The following is a 24,001-nucleotide window of genomic DNA, read 5'->3' as shown; positions in this document are numbered from 1 at the left end:
TTGGGAAACTTTGCCCCTCCTCGTAGGAATGTATATCCCATACGTCACTAGCTCATGGACCCTTGCTAATATGAAAGAAATGAATTTATCAGGCAAGTTCTTACATAAATTATGTTTTTCTCTTGTTAAGTGTATCCAGTCCACGGATCATCCATTACTTGTGGGATATTCTCCTTCCCAACAGGAAGTTGCAAGAGGATCACCCACAGCAGAGCTGCTATATAGCTCCTCCCCTCACTGCCATATCCAGTCATTCTCTTGCAACTCTCAACAAAGATGGACGTAGTAAGAGGAGAGTGGTGTATTATAGTTAGTTTTTTAACTTCAATCAAAAGTTTATTTTTAAATGGTACCGGAGTGTACTGTTTCATCTCAGGCAGCATTAGAAGAATAATCTGCCCGTGATTTCTATGATCTTCGCAGAAGTAACTAAGATCCACTGCCTTCTCACATATTCTGAGGAGTGATGTAACTTCAGAGGGAGAATGGCGTGCAGGTTTTCCTGCAATAAGGTATGTGCAGTTAACATATTTCTAGGGATGGAATTTGCTAGAAAAATGCTGCTGATACCGGATTAATGTAAGTTAAGCCTTAAATCCAGTGATAGTGACTGGTATCAGGCTTATTAACAGAGATACATACTCTTATAAAAGTGTAATATAAAACGTTTGCTGGCATGTTAATCGTTTTTATATATGTTTGGTGACAAAACTTATTGGGGCCTAGTTTTTTTCCACATGGCTGGCTTGATTTTTGCCTAGAAACAGTTTCCTGAGGCTTTCCACTGTTGCAATATGAGTGGGAAGGGCCTATTTTAGTGCTTTTCTGTGCAGATAAAAATACTGACAGAGACATTCAGCTTCCCTCTGCATCTCTGAAGGGCTCAAAAGGCTTCAAAGTCGTGTTTGAGGAGGGTAACAATCACAGTAGACTGTGGCAGTTGTTGTGACTGTTTAAAAAACGTTTTTGTCATTTATTATTCTGTTTTAGTTATTAAGGGGTTAATCATCCATTTGCAAGTGGGTGCAATGCTCTGCTGACTTGTTACATACACTGTAAAAATTTTGTTAGTGTAACTGCCTTTTTTCACTGTTATTTCAAATTTTGTCAAAATTTGTTTCTCTTAAATGCACAGTAACATTTTTTTATATTGCTTGTTAACTTGCTTTAAAGTGTTTTCCAAGCTTGCTAGTCTCATTGCTAGTCTGTACAAACATGTCTGAAACAGAGGATACTTGTTCATTATGTTTAAAAGCCATGGTGGAGCCCCATAGGAGAATGTGTACTAAATGTATTGATTTCACCTTAAACAGTAAAGATCAGTCTTTATCTATAAAAGAATTGTCACCAGAGCGGTCTGTCGAGGGGGAAGTTATGCCGACTAACTCTCCCCACGTGTCGGACCCTTCGCCTCCCGCTCAAGGGACTCACGCTAATATGGCGCCAAGTACATCAGGGACACCCATAGCGATTACTTTGCAGGACATGGCTGCAATCATGAATAATACCCTGTCAGAGGTATTATCCAGATTGCCTGAATTGAGAGGCAAGCGCAATAGCTCTGGGGTTAGACGAGATACAGAGAGCGTAGATGCTGTAAGAGCCATGTCTGATACTGCGTCACAATATGCAGAACCTGAGGACGGAGAGCTTCAGTCTGTGGGTGACGTCTCTGAATCGGGGAGACCTGATTCAGAGATTTCTAATTTTAAATTTAAGCTTGAGAACCTCCGTGTATTGCTTGGGGAGGTATTAGCTGCTCTGAATGACTGTGACACAATTGCAGTGCCAGAGAAATTGTGTAGGCTGGATAAATACTATGCAGTGCCGGTGAGTACTGATGTTTTTCCAATACCTAAAAGGCTTACAGAAATTATTAGTAAGGAGTGGGATAGGCCCGGTGTGCCCTTTTCCCCACCTCCTATATTTAGAAAAATGTTTCCAATAGATGCCACTACACGGGACTTATGGTAGACTGTCCCTAAGGTGGAGGGAGCAGTTTCTACTTTAGCATTAGCAAAGTGTACCACTATCCCGGTTGAGGACAGTTGAGCTTTTTCAGATCCAATGGATAAAAAATTAGAGGGTTACCTTAAGAAAATGTTTATTCAACAAGGTTTTATTTTACAGCCCCTTGCATGCATTGCGCCTGTCACTGCTGCGGTCGGCATTCTGGTTTGAGGCCCTGGAAGAGGCCATCCATACAGCTCCATTGACTGAAATTGTTGACAAGTTTAGAACTCTTAAGCTAGCTAACTCATTTGTTTCTGATGCCATTGTTCATTTGACTAAATTAACGGCTAAGAATTCCGGATTCGCCATCCAGGCGCGTAGGGCGCTATGGCTCAAATCCTGGTCAGCTGATGTGACTTCAAAGTCTAAATTACTCAACATTCCTTTCAAGGGGCATACCTTATTCGGGCCTGGTTTGAAAGAAATTATTGCTGACATTACTGGAGGTAAGGGTCATACCCTTCCTCAGGACAGGGCCAAATCAAAGGCCAAACAGTCTAATTTTCGTGCCTTTCGAAATTTCAAGGCAGGTGCAGCATCAACTTCCTCTGCTTCAAAACAAGAGGGAACTTTTGCTCAATCCAAGCAGGCCTGGAAACCTAACCAGTCCTGGAACAAGGGCAAGCAGGCCAGAAAGCCTGCTGCTGCCTCTAAGACAGCATGAAGGAGCGGCCCCTATCCGACAACGGATCTAGTAGGGGGCAGACTCTCTCTCTTCGCCCAGGCGTGGGCAAGAGATGTTCAGGATCCCTGGGCGTTGGAGATCATATCTCAGGAATATCTTCTGGACTTCAAAGCTTCTCCTCCACAAGGGAGATTTCACCTTTCAAGATTATCTGCAAACCAGATAAAGAAAGAGGCATTCCTAAGCTGCGTACAAGATCTCCTTGTAATGGGAGTGATCCATCCAGTTCCGCGGACGGAACATGGACAGGGGTTTTATTCAAATCTGTTTGTGGTTCCCAAAAAAGAGGGAATTTTCAGACCAATTTTGGATTTAAAGATCCTAAACAAATTCCTCAGAGTTCCATCATTCAAGATGGAAACTATTTTGAACCATTTTACCCATGATCCAAGAGGGTCAGTACATGACCACAGTGGACTTAAAGGATGCCTACCTTCACATTCCGATTCACAAGAATCATCATCAGTTCCTGAGGTTTGCCTTTCTAGACAGGCATTACCAATTTGTAGCTCTTCCATTCGGGTTAGCTACAGCCCCAAGAATTTTTACAAAGGTTCTGGGCTCACTTCTGGCGGTCCTAAGACCGCGAGGCATAGCGGTGGCTCCTTAACTGGACGATATCCTGATACAGGCGTCAAGCTTTCAAATTGCCAAATCTCATACAGAGATAGTTCTGGCATTCCTGAGGTCGCATGGGTGGAAAGTGAACGAAGAAAAGAGTTCTCTATCTCCTCTCACGAGGGTTTCCTTCCTAGGGACTCTAATAGATTCTGTAGAAATGAAAATTTACCTGACTGAGTCCAGGTTATCAAAACTTCTAAATGCTTGCCGTGTTCTTCACTCCATTCCGCGTCCTACGGTGGCTCAGTGCATGGAAGTAATCGGCTTAATGGTAGAGGCGATGGACATAGTGCCATTCGCGCGCCTGCATCTCAGACCGCTGCAATTATGCATGCTCAGTCAGTGGAATGGGGATTACACAGATTTGTCCCCTCTACTAAATCTGGATCAGGAAACCAGAGATTCTCTTCTCTGGTGGTTATCTCGGGCCCATCTGTCCAAGGGTATGACCTTTCGCAGACCAGATTGGACAATTGTAACAACAGATGCCAGCCTTCTAGGTTGGGGTGCAGTCTGGAACTCCCTGAAGGCTCAGGGTTCATGGACTCAGGAGGAGAAACTCCTCCCAATAAATATTCTGGAGTTAAGAGCAATATTCAATGCTCTTCTGGCTTGGCCTCAGCTAGCAACACTGAGGTTCATCAGATTTCAGTCGGACAACATCACGACTGTGGCTTACATCAACCATCAAGGGGGAACCAGGAGTTCCCTAGCGATGTCAGAAGTCTCCAAGATAATTCGCTGGGCAGAGACTCACTCTTGCCACCTGTCAGCGATCCACATCCCAGGCGTAGAGAACTGGGAGGCGGATTTTCTAAGTCGTCAGACTTTTCATCCGGGGGAATGGGAACTCCATCCGGAGGTGTTTGCTCAATTGGTTCTCCGTTGGGGCAAACCAGAATTGGATCTCATGGCGTCTCGCCAGAACGCCAAGCTTCCTTGTTACGGATCCAGGTCCAGGGACCCAGAAGCGGCACTGATAGATGCTTTAGCGTCGCCTTGGTTCTTCAACCTGGCTTATGTGTTTCCACCGTTTCCTCTGCTCCCTCGTCTGATTGCCAAAATCAAACAGGAAAGAGCATCTGTGATATTGATAGCGCCTGCGTGGCCACACAGGACCTGGTATGCAGACCTAGTGGACATGTCTGCCTCTGAGACAAGACCTTCTAATACAAGGTCCTTTCAATCATCTGAATGTACTTTCTCTGAGACTGACTGCATGGAGATTGAACGCTTGATCCTATCAAAGCGTGGCTTCTCCGAGTCAGTAATTGATACCTTAATACAGGCACGAAAGCCTGTCACCAGGAAAATTTACCACAAGATATGGCGTAAATATCTTCATTGGTGTGAATCCAAGAATTACTCATGGAGTAGGGTTAGGATTCCTAGGATATTGTCCTTCCTCCAAGAGGGTTTGGACAAAGGATTATCAGCTAGTTCTTTAAAGGGACAGATTTCTGCTCTGTCTATTCTTTTACACAAGCGTCTGGCAGAAGTTCCAGACGTTCAGGCATTTTGTCAGGCTTTAGTTAGAATTAAGCCTGTGTTTAAACCTGTTGCTCCTCCATGGAGCTTAAACTTGGTTCTTAAAGTTCTTCAAGGGGTTCCGTTTGAACCCCTTCATTCTATTGATATCAAACTTCTTTCATGGAAAGTTCTTTTTCTGATGGCTATTTCCTCGTCTCGAAGAGTCTCAGAGTTATCTGCCTTACATTGTGATTCTCCTTATCTGATCTTTCATTCAGATAAAGTTGTTCTGCGTACAAAACCTGGGTTTTTACCTAAGGTGGTTTCTAACAAGAATATCAATCAAGAGATTGTTGTTCCATCATTATATCCTAATCCTTCTTCAAAGAAGGAACGTCTTTTGCATAATCTAGACGTAGTCCATGCCTTGAAGTTTTACTTACAGGCTACTAAAGATTTTCGCCAAACATCTAACCTGTTTGTTGTTTACTCTGGACAGAGGAGAGGTCAGAAGGCCTCGGCAACCTCTCTTTCTTTTTGGCTTCGGAGTATAATCCGTTTAGCCTATGAGACTGCTGGACAGCAGCCTCCTGAAAGGATTACAGCTCATTCTACTAGAGCTGTGGCTTCCACCTGGGCCTTTAAAAATGAGGCCTCTGTTGAACAGATTTGCAAGGCTGCAACTTGGTCTTCCCTTCATACTTTTTCCAAATTTTCCAAATTTGATACTTTTGCTTCTTCGGAGGCTTTTTTTGGGAGAAAGGTTCTACAGGCAGTGGTTCCTTCCATTTAAGTTCCTGCCTTGTCCCTCCCATCATCCGTGTACTTTAGCTTTGGTATTGGTATCCCACAAGTAATGGATGATCCGTGGACTGGATACACTTAACAAGAGAAAACATAATTTATGCTTACCTGATAAATTTATTTCTCTTGTAGTGTATCCAGTCCACGGCCCGCCCTGTCCTTTTCAGGCAGGTCTAAATTTTAATTAAACTGCATTCACCACTGCACCCTATGGTTTCTCCTTTCTCGTCTTGTTTCGGTCGAATGACTGGATATGGCAGTGAGGGGAGGAGCTATATAGCAGCTCTGCTGTGGGTGATCCTCTTGCAACTTCCTGTTGGGAAGGAGAATATCCCACAAGTAATGGATGATTCGTGGACTGGATACACCACAAGAGAAATACATTTATCAGGTAAGCATATATTATGTTTTTTATTCACACTCCTGTGCTATATGATGATGTGCTACTAGACTTAAGCACCCCCACAGATGCTAAGGTGCAATCCGGTTGTTTTACTATATGCTCTATCTGGTAGTTGGGCGCCATAGTGAGGAGAGATTCCTGTAGTCTGAGGGGAGCTTACTGGGCAGCTCTGAGGATCCTGCACACCTGCATTGCACTGCTATTGTTTTACTATATGCTCTATGTGGACGCCATAGTGAGGAGAGATTCCTGTAGTCTGAGGGGAGCTTACCAGACGGCTCTGAGGATCCTGCACACCTGCATTGTTCTGCTATTATTTTGCTATATGCTCTATCTGGTAGCTGGGCACCATAGTGAGGAGAGATTCCTGTAGTCTGAGGGGAGCTTACTGGGCAGCTCTGAGGATCCTGCACACCTGCATTGCACTGCTATTGTTTTAATATATGCTCTATCTGGTAGCTGGGCACCATAGTGAAGAGAGATTCCTGTAGTCTGAGGGGAGCTTACCAGGCAGCTCTGAGGATCCGGCACACCTGCATTGCACTGCTATTGTTTTACTATATGCTCTATCTGGTAGCCATAGTGAAGAGAGATTCCTGTAGTCTGAGGGGAGCTTACTGGGCAGCTCTGAGGATCCCGCACACCTGCATTGCACTGCTATTGTTTTACTATATGCTCTATCTGGTAGCTGGGCGCCATAGTGCGGAGAGATTCCTGTAGTCTGAGGGGAGCTTACCAGACAGCTCTGAGGATCTAGCACACCTGCATTGCACTGCTATTGTTTTACTATATGCTCTATCTGGTAGCTGGGCACCATAGTGAGGAGAGATTCCTGTAGTATGAGGGGAGCTTACTGGGCAGCTCTGAGGATCCTGCACACCTGCATTGCACTGCTATTGTTTTAATATATGCTCTATCTGGTAGCTGGGCACCATAGTGAAGAGAGATTCCTGTAGTCTGAGGGGAGCTTACCAGGCAGCTCTGAGGATCCGGCACACCTGCATTGCACTGCTATTGTTTTACTATATGCTCTATCTGGTAGCCATAGTGAAGAGAGATTCCTGTAGTCTGAGGGGAGCTTACTGGGCAGCTCTGAGGATCCTGCACACCTGCATTGCACTGCTATTGTTTTACTATATGCTCTATCTGGTAGCTGGGCGCCATAGTGCGGAGAGATTCCTGTAGTCTGAGGGGAGCTTACCAGACAGCTGAGGATCTAGCACACCTGCATTGCACTGCTATTGTTTTACTATATGCTCTATCTGGTAGCTGGGCGCCATAGTGCGGAGAGATTACTGTAGTATGAGGGGAGCTTACCGGGCAGCACTGAGGATCCTGCACAACTGCATTGCACTGCTATTGTTTTTACTATATGCTCTATCTGGTAGCTGAGCGTCATAGTGAGGAGAGATTCCTGTAGTCTGAGCGGAGCTTACTGGGCAGCACTGAAGATCTGGCACACATGCATTGCACTGCTATTGTTTTACTATATGCTCTATGTGGACACCATAGTGAGGAAAGATTCCTGTAGTCTGAGGAGCCGCCTATGCTTTGTTTGTTTCGTTACATGCATTTGTTCATGTGTAATATGAAACCGCTAACTGAAAAATATTAAACGCGCTCTGCTAAACGGTCATACAGGAAAACGGCTGACTGGACAAAAAGAAAGATGTGGGCGGAGCTTGGCGGCCATTCTCCACTGCTAACAAACAATTATTTTAACGTTTCATGTGTTTCTTACAAGCTTAGAACTGTGGAACCCGTTACAAGATGCTTGTCTGTAGCAATAAGTATTTGGGTCTAGACTTTCCCTTTAAGTTAAAGGGACAGACAACACCAGAATTTTTGTTGTTTAAAAAAAAAAAAAAATGAGAGAATTACTTAATTACCAATTCCCCAGTTTTGCATAACCAACACAGTTATAATTATACACATTTTACCTCTGTGATTACCTTGTATCTAAGCCTCAGCAGATTGCCCCCTTTTTTCAGTTCTTTTGACAGACTTGAATTTTAGCCAATCAGAGCTGTCTCCATGGTAAATTCACGTGCATGAGCTCAATGTTATCTATATAAAACACATGAATTAATGCCCTCTAGTGGTGAAAAACTTTCAAAATGCATTTAGATTTGAGGCGGCCTTCAAGGTGTAAGAAATTAGCATATGAACCTCCTAGGTTTAGCTTTCAACTAAGAATACCAAGAGAACAAAGCAAAATTGGTAATAAAAGTAAATTGGAAAGTTGTTTAAAATGACATGCCCTATATGAATCATGAAAGTTTTTTTTGGACTTGACTGTCCCTTTAAGGCATGTGTGCTCAGTAAACACTGGAAACTAGCTTGAATTGAGGGTAGCTCTCCTCTCTCTTGTTTTTGTAACACAATAATGTAATTACACGTTAGTGCACACACTAGCTCACAGAGTGTCACAAGAAGCACATGCACGAGTGAGCGCACACTAGCCATGAAGCAAACGTGCACATTAAAGGGACGCTATAAAAATGTCATGATTTAGAGAGAAGATACAGTTTTAAACAATTTTCCGATTTTCTTCTGTTCTCTAATTTGCTTTACTCTCTTGGTATCCTTTGTTGAAAAACATACCTAGGTAGGCTCAGAAACTGCATTGCCGTATTGGGAGTTAGATGCTTATTGGTGGTGGCACATATCTGCCTCTTACCATTGCCTCACCTGATGTGCCCAGCTATTGCCCAGTGTTGCGTTGCTGCTCTCTTTCAACAAAGGATACCAAGAGAATGACTCAAATTTGATAATAAAAGTAAATTGTATGTTGTATCTGATTCATGGGTCCCTTTTAGTGCAAACACTGCTAATAACACCAGTGACAAACTATTGCAGACAACAAGGTGTTAATGCATCCAGTCACCTGATGTAGTAGTGTATTGTAATGACACCGTGTAAAGCTGTGAAATGTGTTGTACAGTGACATAACAGAATGGGAGCTTGTGATATCCATAACTGCAGCATTATTTAATGTTGTCTTAGGAAGCAGAGAATCTGGTTTGTACGGTGATCCCATCACAGCTAAGTGCTGCAGCGCCGGAGGTAGCTGTGTATCTAAAGGAAGCTGTTGGGAATTCTACCCGTATCGACTATGGCACAGGTAATGCACAGGTGGTAGGCGATAGGTAGTAATTCCCCATGAGAACACCTTGCATACAGTATCAGAAAGGTGTGTTTGCTTGTACCAAACTAACGAATACACTGGCACACAGGGGTTATTGGGAACATAAGAGCCGTACTCACTACCTATTAAGACAATGGTGACAGTACACAATGTAGTCCTTGTGTTCCAGGTGCAAATATAAACACACAAACTGCTCCTCGTTTACTAAATGGATATATTTTGCAGGTGCCATTTTCCATGTTGGCACTAGGGGGCTCTGTTGCTACACACGCCTGGTTTGCACGGTTCTCCACCCCACGTCTTCCTGTGCTCTGTAAAATGTTCTCTCCCTTTACATCATCTCTGTGACTGTAGAGCCTGTTTGTGTCGTCCTACCCCATGGGGTGAGGGGGTCATGCGTTTGAGGGGCTGCTAGTGGACATGCAAGATGTCTTAGAACAAATCTCACGCACATTTCATGTAGGAACATCCACTCTTAGCTCTAACTTGTGTAGCACAAACACACAGCTCCTAACTGCATTGGTTTATATATCTTGCTTATATAGTTTCTAGCCCGTGTACTTTACTCTTAGCTACCATACAGTGTGACTGCTGAAATACTGCGTATAGCTGTAACCATATGGTGACATAAATCTCCAATAAAGGGTCATTGTCACTGCAAACTGGGTTCTAAAGATAGATAGATAGATAGATAGATAGATAGATAGATAGATAGATAGATAGATAGATAGATAGATAGATAGATAGATAGATAGATAGAGGTGGATACAGATAAAGAGAGACTGCTACAGATAAGACTGCTACAGATAGAGAGACTGCTACAGATAGAGAGAGACTGATACAGATAGAGAGAGACTGATACAGATAGAGAGAGACTGATACAGATAGAGAGAGACTGATACAGATAGAGAGAGACTGATACAGATAGAGAGAGACTGATACAGATAGAGAGAGACTGATACAGATATAGAGAGACTGATACAGATATAGAGAGACTGATACAGATATACAGAGACTGATACAGATATACAGAGACTGATACAGATATATAGAGACTGATACAGATATAGAGACTGATACAGAGAGAGAGAGAGACTGATACGGAGAGAGACTGATACGGAGAGAGACTGATACAGAGAGAGAGAGACTGATACGGAGAGAGAGAGAGAGAGAGAGAGACTGATACAGAGAGAGAGAGACTGATACAGAGAGAGACTGATACAGAGAGAGAGAGACTGATACAGAGAGAGAGAGACTGATACAGAGAGAGAGAGACTGATACAGAGAGAGAGAGACTGATACAGAGAGAGAGAGACTGATACAGAGAGAGAGAGACTGATACAGAGAGAGAGAGACTGATACGGAGAGAGAGAGACTGATACGGAGAGAGAGAGACTGATACGGAGAGAGAGAGACTGATACGGAGAGAGAGACTGATACGGAGAGAGAGAGACTGATACGGAGAGAGAGAGACTGATACGGAGAGAGAGAGACTGATACGGAGAGAGAGAGACTGATACGGAGGGAGAGACTGATACGGAGGGAGAGACTGATACGGAGGGAGAGACTGATACAGAGGGAGAGACTGATACAGAGGGAGAGACTGATACAGAGGGAGAGACTGATACAGAGGGAGAGACTGATACAGAGGGAGAGACTGATACAGAGGGAGAGACTGATACAGAGGGAGAGTCTGATACAGAGGGAGAGACTGATACAGAGGGAGAGACTGATACGGAGGGAGAGACTGATGTAGATAGATAGATAGATAGATAGATAGATAGATACAGATATACAAATAAATGCAGATAGATAGGTAGATACAGACTGGTACAGATAAATGAACAAAGATAGTTACAGAGATAGATAGAGATACAGAGTGTTACAGAGACACATATTTACTGTCTGTGAGATGTGTGTGTCGGTGTATACACAGGCAGTTCTAGTGACAGTACATGCACTATGTAAGGAAATACTTCTTGTACTCACTGTCTGTGAGATGTGTGTGTCAGTGTATAGACAGGCAGTTCTATTGACAGTACATGCACTATGTAAGGAAATACTTTTTGTACTCGCTGTCTGTGAGATGTGTGTGTCAGTGTATAGACAGGCTGTTCTAGTGACAGTACATACACTATGTAAGGAAAGACTTCTTGTATTTACTGTCTGTGAGATGTGTGTGTCAGTGTATAGATAGGCAGTTCTAGTGACAGTACATACACTATGTAAGGAAAGCCTTCTTGTACTCACTGTCTGTGAGATGTTTGTGTCAGTGTATAGACAGGCAGTTCTAGTGACAGTACATGCACTATGTAAAGAAAGACTTTTTGTACTCACTGTCTGTGAGATGTGTGTGTCGTATAGACAGGCAGTTCTAGTGACAGTACATACACTATGTAAAGAAAGACTTATTGTACTCGCTGTCTGTGAGATGTGTGTGTCGTATAGACAGGCAGTTTTAGTGACAGTACATACACTATGTAAGGAAAGACTTCTTGTACTCACTGTCTGTGAGATGTGTGTGTCACTGTATAGACAGGCAGTTCTATTGACAGTACATGCACTATGTAAGGAAATACTTTTTGTACTCACTGTCTGTGAGATGTGTGTGTCGTATAGACAGGCAGTTCTAGTGACAGTACATACACTATATAAGGAAAGACTTCTTGTACTCACTGTCTGTGAGATGTGTGTGTCATTGTATAGAAAGGCAGTTCTAGTGACAGTACATACACTATGTAAGAAAAGACTTCTTGTACTCACTGTCTGTGAGATGTGTGTGTCAGTGTATAGACAGGCAGTTCTAGTGACAGTACATACACTATGTAAGGAAAGACTTCTTGTACTCACTGTCTGTGAGATGTGTGTGTCAGTGTATAGACAGGCAGTTCTAGTGACAGTACATGCACTATGTAAGGAAAGACTTTTTGTACTCACTGTCTGTGAGATGTGTGTGTCGTATAGACAGGCAGTTCTAGTGACAGTACATACACTATGTAAGGAAAGACTTATTGTACTCGCTGTCTGTGAGATGTGTGTGTCGTATAGACAGGCAGTTTTAGTGACAGTACATACACTATGTAAGGAAAGACTTATTGTATTCACTGTCTGTGAGATGTGTGTGTCAGTGTATAGATAGGCAGTTCTAGTGACAGTACATGCACTATGCAAGGAAAGACTTCTTGTACTCACTGTCTGTGAGATGTCTGTCAGTGTATAGACAGGCAGTTCTAGTGACATTACATACACTATGTAAGGAAAGACTTCTTGTACTCACTGTCTGTGAGATGTGTGTGTCAGTGTATAGACAGGCAGTTCTAGTGACAGTACATACACTATGTAAGGAAAGACTTCTTGTACTCGCTGTCTGTGAGATGTGTGTGTCGTATAGACAGGCAGTTCTAGTGACAGTACATACACTATCTTCTTGTACTCACTGTCTGTGAGATGTGTTTGTCGTATAGACAGGCAGTTCTAGTGACAGTACATGCACTATGTAAGGAAATACTTTTTGTACTCACTGTCTGTGAGATGTGTGTGTCAGTGTATAGACAGGCAGTTCTAGTGACAGTACATACACTATGTAAGGAAAGACTTCTTGTACTCACTGTCTGTGAGATGTGTGTGTCAGTGTATAGACAGGCAGTTCTAGTGACAGTACATGCACTATGTAAGGAAATACTTTTTGTACTCACTGTCTGTGAGATGTGTGTGTCAGTGTATAGACAGGCAGTTCTAGTGACAGTACATACACTATGTAAGGAAAGACTTCTTGTACTCACTGTCTGTGAGATGTGTGTGTCAGTGTATAGACAGGCAGTTCTAGTGACAGTACATACACTATGTAAGGAAAGACTTCTTGTATTTACTGTCTGTGAGATGTGTGTGTCAATCTAAAGACAGGCAGTTCTAGTGACAATACATGCACTATGTAAGGAAAGACTTCTTGTATTTACTGTCTGTGAGATGTGTGTGTCAGTCTAAAGACAGGCAGTTCTAGTGACAATACATGCACTATGTAAGGAAAGACTTCTTGTACTCACTGTCTGTGAGATGTGTGAGTGTATAGACAGGCAGTTCTAGTGACAGTACATTCACTATGTAAGGAAAGACTTATTGTACTCACTGTCTGTGAGATGTGTGTGTCGTATAGACATGCAGTTCTAGTGACAGTACATACACTATGTAAGGAAAGACTTATTGTACTCACTGTCTGTGAGATGTGTGTGTCAGTGTATAGACAGGCAGTTCTAGTGACAGTACATTCACTATGTAAGGAAAGACTTGTTGTACTCACTGTCTGTGAGATGTGTGTGTCGTATAGACAGGCAGTTCTAGTGACAGTACATACACTATGTAAGGAAAGACTTCTTGTACTCACTGTCTGTGAGATGTGTGTGTCAGTGTATAGACAGGCAGTTCTAGTGACAGTACATGTACTATGTAAGAAAAGACTTCTTGTACTCACTGTCTGTGAGATGTGTGTGTCATTGTATAGACAGGCAGTTCTAGTGACAGTACATACACTATGTTAGGAAATACTTCTTGTACTCACTGTCTGTGAGATGTGTGTGTCAGTGTATAGACAGGCAGTTCTAGTGACAGTGCATGTACTATGTAAGGAAAGACTTCTTGTACTCACTGTCTGTGAGATGTGTGTGTCGTATAGACAGGCAGTTTTAGTGACAGTACATACACTATCTTCTTGTACTCACTGTCTGTGAGATGTGTTTGTCGTATAGACAGGCAGTTCTAGTGACAGTACATGCACTACCTTCTTGTACTCACTGTCTGTGAGATGTGTGTGTTATTGTATAGACAGGCAGTTCTAGTGACATTACATGCACTATGTAAGGAAATACTTTTTGTACTCACTGTCTGTGAGATGTGTGTGTCAGTGTATAGACAGGCAGTTCTAGTGACAGTACATACACTATGTAAGGAAAGACTTCTTGTACTCACTGTCTGTGAGATGTGTGTGTCAATGTATAGACAGGCAGTTCTAGTGACAGTACATACACTATGTAAGGAAAGACTTCTTGTACTCACTGTCTGTGAGATGTGTGTGTCAGTGTATAGACAGGCAGTTCTAGTGACAGTACATGTACTATGTAAGGAAAGACTTCTTGTACTCACTGTCTGTGAGATGTGTGTGTCATTGTATAGACAGGCAGTTCTAGTGACAGTAAATACACTATGTTAGGAAATACTTCTTGTACTCACTGTCTGTGAGATGTGTGTGTCAGTGTATAGACAGGCAGTTCTAGTGACAGTACATACACTATGTAAGGAAAGACTTCTTGTACTCACTGTCTGTGAGATGTGTGTGTCAGTGTATAGACAGGCAGTTCTAGTGACAGTACATGCACTATGTAAGGAAAGACTTTTTGTACTCACTGTCTGTGAGATGTGTGTGTCAGTGTATAGACAGGCAGTTCTAGTGACAATACATACACTATGTAAGGAAAGACTTCTTGTACTCACTGTCTGTGAGATGTGTGTGTCAGTGTACAGACAGGCAGTTCTAGTGACAGTACATACACTATGTAAGGAAATACTTCTTGTACTCACTGTCTGTGAGATGTGTGTGTCAGTGTATAGACAGGCAGTTCTAGTGACAGTACATACACTATGTAAGGAAATACTTCTTGTACTCACTGTCTGTGAGATGTGTTTGTCGTATAGACAGGCAATTCTAGTGACAGTACATGCACTATGTAAGGAAAGACTTATTGTACTCACTGTCTGTGAGATGTGTGTGTCAGTGTATAGACAGGCAGTTCTAGTGACAATACATACACTATGTAAGGAAAGACTTCTTGTACTCACTGTCTGTGAGATGTGTGTGTCAGTGTATAGACAGGCAGTTCTAGTGACAGTACATACACTATGTAAGGAAAGACTTCTTGTAATCACTGTCTGTGAGATGTGTGTGTCAGTGTATAGACAGGCAGTTATAGTGACAGTACATGTACTATGTAAGGAAAGACTTCTTGTACTCACTGTCTGTGAGATGTGTGTGTCATTGTATAGACAGGCAGTTCTAGTGACAGTACATACACTATGTTAGGAAATACTTCTTGTACTCACTGTCTGTGAGATGTGTGTGTCAGTGTATAGACAGGCAGTTCTAGTGACAGTACATACACTATGTAAGGAAAGACTTCTTGTACTCACTGTCTGTGAGATGTGTGTGTCAGTGTATAGACAGGCAGTTCTAGTGACAGTACATGCACTATGTAAGGAAAGACTTCTTGTACTCACTGTCTGTGAGATGTGTGTGTCAGTGTATAGACAGGCAGTTCTAGTGACAATACATACACTATGTAAGGAAAGACTTCTTGTACTCACTGTCTGTGAGATGTGTGTGTCAGTGTATAGACAGGCAGTTCTAGTGACAGTACATACACTATGTAAGGAAATACTTCTTGTACTCACTGTCTGTGAGATGTGTTTGTCGTATAGACAGGCAATTCTAGTGACAGTACATGCACTATGTAAGGAAAGACTTATTGTACTCACTGTCTGTGAGATGTGTTTGTCCTTACCAACTAGTGAGCTACCTGATTCTAGCTAGGATATGTACGTAAACATATACATTATAGTATATATTTAATCAGCTCTAGCTTAAAGGAAACCCACATTTGTGTTCTTATGAGATTCAGACAGAACATACAATTTAAAATAAAAAAAGTTTCTAATTTACTCCTATTATTAATTTTTCTTAGTTCTCTTGCTATCTTTATTTAAAAAGCAGGAATTTAAAGCTTAGAAGCCGGCCCATTTTAAGTTCGGTACCCTGGATAGCGCTTGTTTGTTGTGGCCTACATTTAAGCTACCAATAAGCAAGCACAACCCATGTTCTGAACCAAAAATGTGCCGGCTCCTAAGCATACATTCCTGCTTTTTAAATAAAGATAGCAAGAGAACGAAGAAAAAATGATAATAGGAGAAAAATAGAAATTTGCTTAATTTCTGCTCTATCCGAAATAATCATTAAAGAAATAAATTGGGTTTAGTGTCCCTTTAAGCTTGCACCAGATAGGATGGGCCTTCTGGATAGTATCAGACAACATCTCGGTGTTGCTGCTGCAGGATTGTGTTGGTTTGAAAGGGTCAGCTATGTGAGTGTGTTCTATTAGTGTTTATGTAGTGCAATCAGACAAGGCTCAGGACAGTCCCAGGGGCAGCTTGTGAGTGACAGGCCAGTAGCACAGAGGTTAGCTGGAGTTCCGCATTGTCAGTTCCACAGGTGTTGAATCTGCTCCTCTAGTGAAAAGAAACTTTCGGCTTGTCCTTGCACATCAGTGGTTCTAGCCTGTTCTGCAGAAGAGATGATAGTAAGACAAGCTCCGGGTGTAATTGCACCAACATCTCCGTAAAATAATCGTTTTTTATGCCATTTGCTTAAAGGGAATAAGACGTGAGCACATCCAGTTCTCCTTGTCAGGGTGCAGCAATTCTTCTTAATTTAGAAGCTAAAGGTATTTTTAGAGAAGAAAACATGTTTCCATCACATAAAAATAATAAAAAGAGTTTTAATTTCCTATTGAGTGAAGCTTGCGGGCAGGATCTATAGACCTCCCCTATGTTTCCTTACTTTCAATGGGGAAATCTGTGTTCAATAAGTATTATTTATTAGGTGCAGTCATCCTGAATAAAAAGTGTCACTTTGTGGGTTGTGTAACGTCAGCTTGTAGCCATGGGAGTCCGGCGAATATGCCAAACGAGAGATTGCAGAACGACTCCTTTGGCTTCATAATGAAGTAAAGTCTTCACTAGTAAATATCAGTGATTAGATTATCCAGATCACTCAATTTGTCCTCTTTCTCTGCAGGTCATGAAGCTGCTTTTGCTGCCTTCCTGTGCTGCCTTTGTAAGATCGGTGTTCTCAAGGTAGATGACCAGCTTGCCATTGTGTTTAAGGTGTTTAACCGGTACGAATGGGAGAGCAGGGTTTCATCCATAGACAAATATGCTTCCATAATGCCACTGACTCTCAACTGCATTGTGACTGACACTGACTCTCAACTGCATTGTGACTCTGACACTGACTCAACTGCATTGTGACTCTCACACTGACTCTCAACTGCATTGTGACTGACACTGACTCTCAACTGCATTGTGACTCTCGCACTGACTCAACTGCATTGTGACTCTCACACTGACTCTCAACTGCATTGTGACTCTCGCACTGACTCAACTGCATTGTGACTCTCACACTGACTCAACTGCATTGTGACTCTCACACTGACTCTCAACTGCATTGTGACTGACACTGACTCTCAACTGCATTGTGACTCTCGCACTGACTCAACTGCATTGTGACTCTCACACTGACTCAACTGCATTGTGACTCTCACACTGACTCTCAACTGCATTGTGACTCTCACGCTGACTCTCAACTGCATTGTGACTCTCACACTGACTCAACTGCATTGTGACTCTCACACTGACTCAACTGCATTGTGACTGACACTGACTCTCAACTGCATTGTGACTCTCGCACTGACTCAACTGCATTGTGACTCTCACACTGACTCAACTGCATTGTGACTCTCACACTGACTCTCAACTGCATTGTGACTCTCACGCTGACTCTCAACTGCATTGTGACTCTCACACTGACTCTCAACTGCATTGTGACTCTCACACTGACTCTCAACTTCATTGTGACTCTCACACTGACTCTCAACTTCATTGTGACTCTCACACTGACTCTCAACTGCATTGTGACTCTCACACTGACTCTCAACTGCATTGTGACTCTCACACTGACTCTCAACTGCATTGTGACTCTCACACTGACTCTCAACTGCATTGTGACTCTGACACTGACTCTCAACTGCATTGTGACTGACACTGACTCTCAACTGCATTGTGACTCTCGCACTGACTCTCAACTGCATTGTGACTCTCACACTGACTCTCAACTGCATTGTGACTCTCACACTGACTCTCAACTGCATTGTGACTCTCACACTGACTCTCAACTTCATTGTGACTCTCACACTGACTCTCAACTTCATTGTGACTCTCACACTGACTCTCAACTTCATTGTGACTCTCACACTGACTCTCAACTGCATTGTGACTCTCACACTGACTCTCAACTGCATTGTGACTCTCACACTGACTCTCAACTGCATTGTGACTCTGACACTGACTCTCAACTGCATTGTGACTCTCACACTGACTCTCAACTGCATTGTGACTCTCACACTGACTCTCAACTGCATTGTGACTCTCACACTGACTCTCAACTGCATTGTGACTCTGACACTGACTCTCAACTGCATTGTGACTCTGACACTGACTCTCAACTGCATTGTGACTCTGACACTGACTCTCAACTGCATTGTGACTCTCGCACTGACTCTCAACTGCATTGTGACTCTCGCACTGACTCTCAACTGCATTGTGACTCTCGCACTGACTCTCAACTGCATTGTGACTCTCACACTGACTCTCAACTGCATTGTGACTCTCACACTGACTCTCAACTGCATTGTGACTCTCGCACTGACTCTCAACTGCATTGTGACTCTCGCACTGACTCTCAACTGCATTGTGACTCTCGCACTGACTCTCAACTGCATTGTGACTCTGACACTGACTCTCAACTGCATTGCCACTGACTCTCAACTGCATTGCCACTGACTCTCAACTGCATTGCCACTGACTCTCAACTGCATTGTGACTCTCACACTGACTCTCAACTGCATTGTGACTCTCACACTGACTCTCAACTGCATTGCCACTGACTCTCAACTGCATTGTGACTCTCACACTGACTCTCAACTGCATTGCCACTGACTCTCAACTGCATTGTGACTCTCACACTGACTCTCAACTGCATTGTGACTCTCACACTGACTCTCAACTGCATTGTGACTCTGACACTGACTCTCAACTGCATTGTGACTCTGACACTGACTCTCAACTGCATTGCCACTGACTCTCAACTGCATTGCCACTGACTCTCAACTGCATTGCCACTGACTCTCAACTGCATTGCCACTGACTCTCAACTGCATTGTGACTCTCACACTGACTCTCAACTGCATTGTGACTCTCACACTGACTCTCAACTGCATTGTGACTCTCACACTGACTCTCAACTGCATTGCCACTGACTCTCAACTGCATTGTGACTCTCACACTGACTCTCAACTGCATTGCCACTGACTCTCAACTGCATTGTGACTCTCACACTGACTCTCAACTGCATTGTGACTCTCACACTGCATTGTGACTCTCACACTGACTCTCAACTGCATTGTGACTCTCACACTGACTCTCAACTGCATTGTGACTCTCACACTGACTCTCAACTGCATTGTGACTCTCACACTGACTCTCAACTGCATTGTGACTCTCACACTGACTCTCAACTGCATTGTGACTCTCACACTGACTCTCAACTGCATTGTGACTCTCACACTGACTCTCAACTGCATTGTGACTCTCACACTGCATTGTGACTCTCACACTGACTCTCAACTGCATTGTAACTCTCACACTGACTCTCAACTGCATTGCCACTGACTCTCAACTGCATTATGACTCTCACACTGACTCTCAACTGCATTGTGACTCTGACACTGACTCTCAACTGCATTGTGACTCTGACACTGACTCTCAACTGCATTGTGACTCTCACACTGACTCTCAACTGCATTGCCACTGACTCTCAACTGCATTGTGACTCTCACACTGACTCTCAACTGCATTGTGACTCTCAACTGCATTGTGACTCTCACACTGCATTGTGACTCTCACACTGACTCTCAACTGCAGTGTGACTCTCACACTGACTCTCAACTGCATTGTGACTCTCACACTGACTCTCAACTGCATTGTGACTCTCACACTCACTCTCAACTGCATTGTGACTCTCACACTGACTCTCAACTGCATTGTGACTCTCACACTGACTCTCAACTGCATTGTGACTCTCACACTGCATTGTGACTCTCACACTGACTCTCAACTGCATTGTGACTCTCACACTGACTCTCAACTGCATTGTGACTCTCACACTGACTCTCAACTGCATTGTGACTCTCACACTGACTCTCAACTGCATTGTGACTCTCACACTGACTCTCAACTGCATTGCCACTGACTCTCAACTGCATTGTGACTCTCACACTGACTCTCAACTGCATTGTGACTCTCACACTGATTCTCAACTGCATTGCCACTGACTCTCAACTGCATTGTGAGCTTAGAGTTTAAAGCCAAATCTGTTGCTCCAAACAGGTACCTTGAGGTGATGCGTAAGCTGCAGAAGACATATCGCATGGAGCCCGCAGGAAGCCAAGGGGTCTGGGGCTTGGACGATTTCCAGTTTCTACCATTTATATGGGGCAGTGCACAGCTTGTAGGTAAAATGTCTCCTTGGTTTGTTACTGATAAATCCAGTCCAGCACAGCTCGCTCTCTATAAAGATCATGGTCCCTTTTTAAAGGGGTGTTGGTCTCTTTGTAGAAACTAGCCTGTGTGCATTTCATACATCACTAAGGGCATGATTAGGAGTGTTGCGTTAACTGTCACGTGCAAGCGAAAAAGGGCTTTATCGCAGGTGTTTGCACGTGTCGGGTTTATCACTCGTATTACAAGTTGAAAGTAAACACGATCACTTGAGCGCAATCAAGATTTACGCTAGAATGATTACCGCGCCCTCAGAGCACTGGTTAACTGTTTTGCGAAACAAAAAAGTGTCACAAAACACCTAAAAAATACATTACAAAGTACAGCTTCACTCATAATAACACTGTCTAATAACAATTATTTAAAAAAGATATTGCACAAAAAAGTTATAAGGGCTCAAAGATAGGAGGTCTCAGGTGTTAGGGGGAAAAAAGGCAGCAAAGGCTTTAACATAGAGATACATAAATATACATGTCTAAAGATGTATATATGTGTGTGTGTGTACATATGTATTTATATGTGTATATATGTATTTATATGTGTATATATGTATTTATATGTGTATATATGTGTATATATGTGTATATATGTATTTATATGTGTATATATGTATTTATATGTGTACATATGTATTTATATGTGTACATATGTATTTATATGTGTATATATGTATTTATATGTGTATATATGTATTTATATGTGTATATATGTATTTATATGTGTATATATGTATTTATATGTGTATATATGTATTTATATGTGTATATATGTATTTATATGTGTATATATGTATTTATATGTGTATATATGTATTTATGTGTATATATGTATTTATATGTGTATATATGTATTTATATGTGTATATATGTATTTATATGTGTATATATGTATTTACAGATATATATATATATAATAAACATTTTGGACTAGACTGTCCCTTTAACTGCATAGGGCTCCAATGCACATATATATATATGTGTGTGCGTGTGTATACATATGTATATGTGTTTATATGTGTATATATATATATATGTTTAAAAAGATAGATAATCCCTTTATTACCCATTCCTCAGTTTTGCATAACCAACATGGTTTTATTGATATACTTTTTACCTCTGTGATTACCTTGTATCTAAGCCTGTTTTGACAGCCCCCTGATCATTTGGCTATTTATATATTATCTATTGACTTGCATTTTAGCCAATTAGTGTTGTGTCCTGCACAACTCCACGGACGTGAGCACAATGTTATCTATATGGCTCACATGAACTAGCAGTCTCCTGTTGTTAAAAGCTAATAAAAAAAACGTGATAAGAGGCTGTCTGTAGTGGTGTAGAAACAGGAAGAAATTTAGAGGTTTAAATGTTAGAAATATTCCTATATTTATTATACAGATATTCATATATATATTTATATATAGGTATAGATATATATTGTACCAAAATACCATTATATATATATAAGCCAAGTTAAGTGCACTCACTGTTACAGCCACATCTGCCGGGGTGCTGCGTGGAAATATGTAGCAATAACAATCAGCCCCCTAAGGGGAAGAAAAACGCTTCACTCTCCGGTCTTTGCAAAACGTAAAAAGCCTTTAATCCATCCTCATAGACAGTTAGTAAGAAAACATCCCAAACGTTTCGATACCTACTGGTATCTTTTTCAATGGGTAAAACAAAGTTCCTGTGTCCCAAAAAGCTCCTTTTATATATATATATGAAATAATATAACATATTCTGCTATGTGAAGAACATTGGCATGTGAAATATTTAGTGCACTTTAGAATATGTGTTCGGGTTAGCGCGATCTCAAGTGTTAGGCTTTCCCCCCACTTTTTTTACTCCATTGACTTCAATGGGGGAATACATTTACCCACATGCAATATCCTAAGTTCTATTTTTGCGCGCATCTGGTTAGCACGCTTGTGAAAACAGTTTAAATTTTAACTTGTAATACGAGCGCTATTAGTGCACGAGCGTTAAATACCGCTCCACTTGTAATCTGGCCCTAAATGGGGTGAATTAGGTGGTGGTTATAGAAAACGCAGAAAAGTCATGTTAAATACCTATCGGTTTGTTTCTGACGTGGTTATAAGAAATGGGTCTAAGGTGCTACAGTAACTGTGGATCTCTGGGGGACACTTTATAGTAGTTACAAAACTTCTCTTTTTACAGATAATCCCACCTTGGAGCCCAGACACTTTGTGGATGAGAAGGTGGTAAATGAAAATCACAAGGATTATATGTTTCTGGAATGTATCCAGTTTATAACAGAGGTAAGACAACTATCTTGTTCAGCTAATCAGCCCCTCCCAAAAACACTAAACTGTGTGATAGAGAGAGAGATACAGTCATAGGAAAAAGAAAGTACACCCTCTTTGTATTCTATGGTTTTACGTATCGGGACGTAATAACAACCATCTAGTATTTAGCAGGTCTTTAAATTAGGTAAATACAACCTCAGATGAACAACAACACATGACATATATACTGTGTCATGATTTATTTAACAAAAATAAAGCCAAAATGGAGAAGCCATGTGTGAAAAAACGAAGTACACCCTTACTGCTTCCATAGGAATTAAAATGCCCTTGATTTATTGATCACAAGCAAGTGGGACCACCCCATGCCGAAGTTTTAGCAGTTTGCTGGCCTGGAGCATTCAGGTGTTTGTTAACACAATGCCAAGGAGGAAAGACATCAGCAGTGATCTTAGAGAAGCAATTGTTGCTGCTCGTCAATCTGGGAAGGGTTATAAGGCCATTTCCAAACAATTTAAACTCCTTCATTCTACAGTGAGAAAGATTATTCACAAGTGGAGAACGTTCAAGTCAGTTGCCAATCTTGCCAGTAGTGGACATCCCAGTAAATTCACCCCAAGGTCTGACCGTGCAATGCTCAGAGAAATTGCACAAAACACAAGAGTTACACCTCAGACACTACAGGCCTCAGTTAGCATGTTAAATGTTAAAGTTCATGACAGTACAATTAGAAAAAGACTGAACAAGTATGGTTTGTATGGAAGGGTTGCCAGGAGAAAGTCTCTTCTCTCTCTAAAAAGAATATGGCAGCACGGCTTAGGTTTACAAAGTTGCATCTGAACAAACCACAAGACTTCTGGAACAATGTCCTTTGGACAGACAAGGTCAAAGTGGAGATTTTTGGCCATAATGCACAGCGCCACATTTCACAAAAACCAAACAAAGTATTCTAGAGTCAAATGAGAGGCCAACTGTTCGACAGCTAAAGCTTGGCCAAAATTGGGTCATGCAACAGGACAAACACACCAGCAAAGCTACAACAGAATGGCTGAAGAAAGAAAAGAATCAAGGTGTTGCAATGGCCCAGTCAAAGTCCAGACCTCAACCCGATTGAAGTGCTGAGCTGTGCATAAACGAATGACCGCAAACCTCAATGAA

General features: G+C 42.1%; 1 protein-coding gene across 1 annotated transcript in view; it reads left to right on the top strand.

Moving 5' to 3' along the window:
- The window catches only part of PTPA (protein phosphatase 2 phosphatase activator), a 246,423-nt gene that overhangs the window by 141,743 nt on the left and 80,679 nt on the right, over positions 1–24,001 (top strand). Inside the window, exons 5-8 of the mRNA XM_053695737.1 lie at positions 9,003–9,120; positions 16,982–17,081; positions 20,410–20,534; positions 22,758–22,858. Of these exons, the coding sequence (XP_053551712.1) occupies positions 9,003–9,120; positions 16,982–17,081; positions 20,410–20,534; positions 22,758–22,858 (444 nt within the window). The remainder of the gene's footprint in view (positions 1–9,002; positions 9,121–16,981; positions 17,082–20,409; positions 20,535–22,757; positions 22,859–24,001) is intronic.

The sequence above is a fragment of the Bombina bombina genome, chromosome 12 (assembly GCF_027579735.1).
Source record: "Bombina bombina isolate aBomBom1 chromosome 12, aBomBom1.pri, whole genome shotgun sequence".
NCBI lineage: Eukaryota > Metazoa > Chordata > Amphibia > Anura > Bombinatoridae > Bombina > Bombina bombina.
Note: the sequence above shows the minus strand (reverse complement) of the source record. Positions and strands in the feature narration are given on the sequence as shown.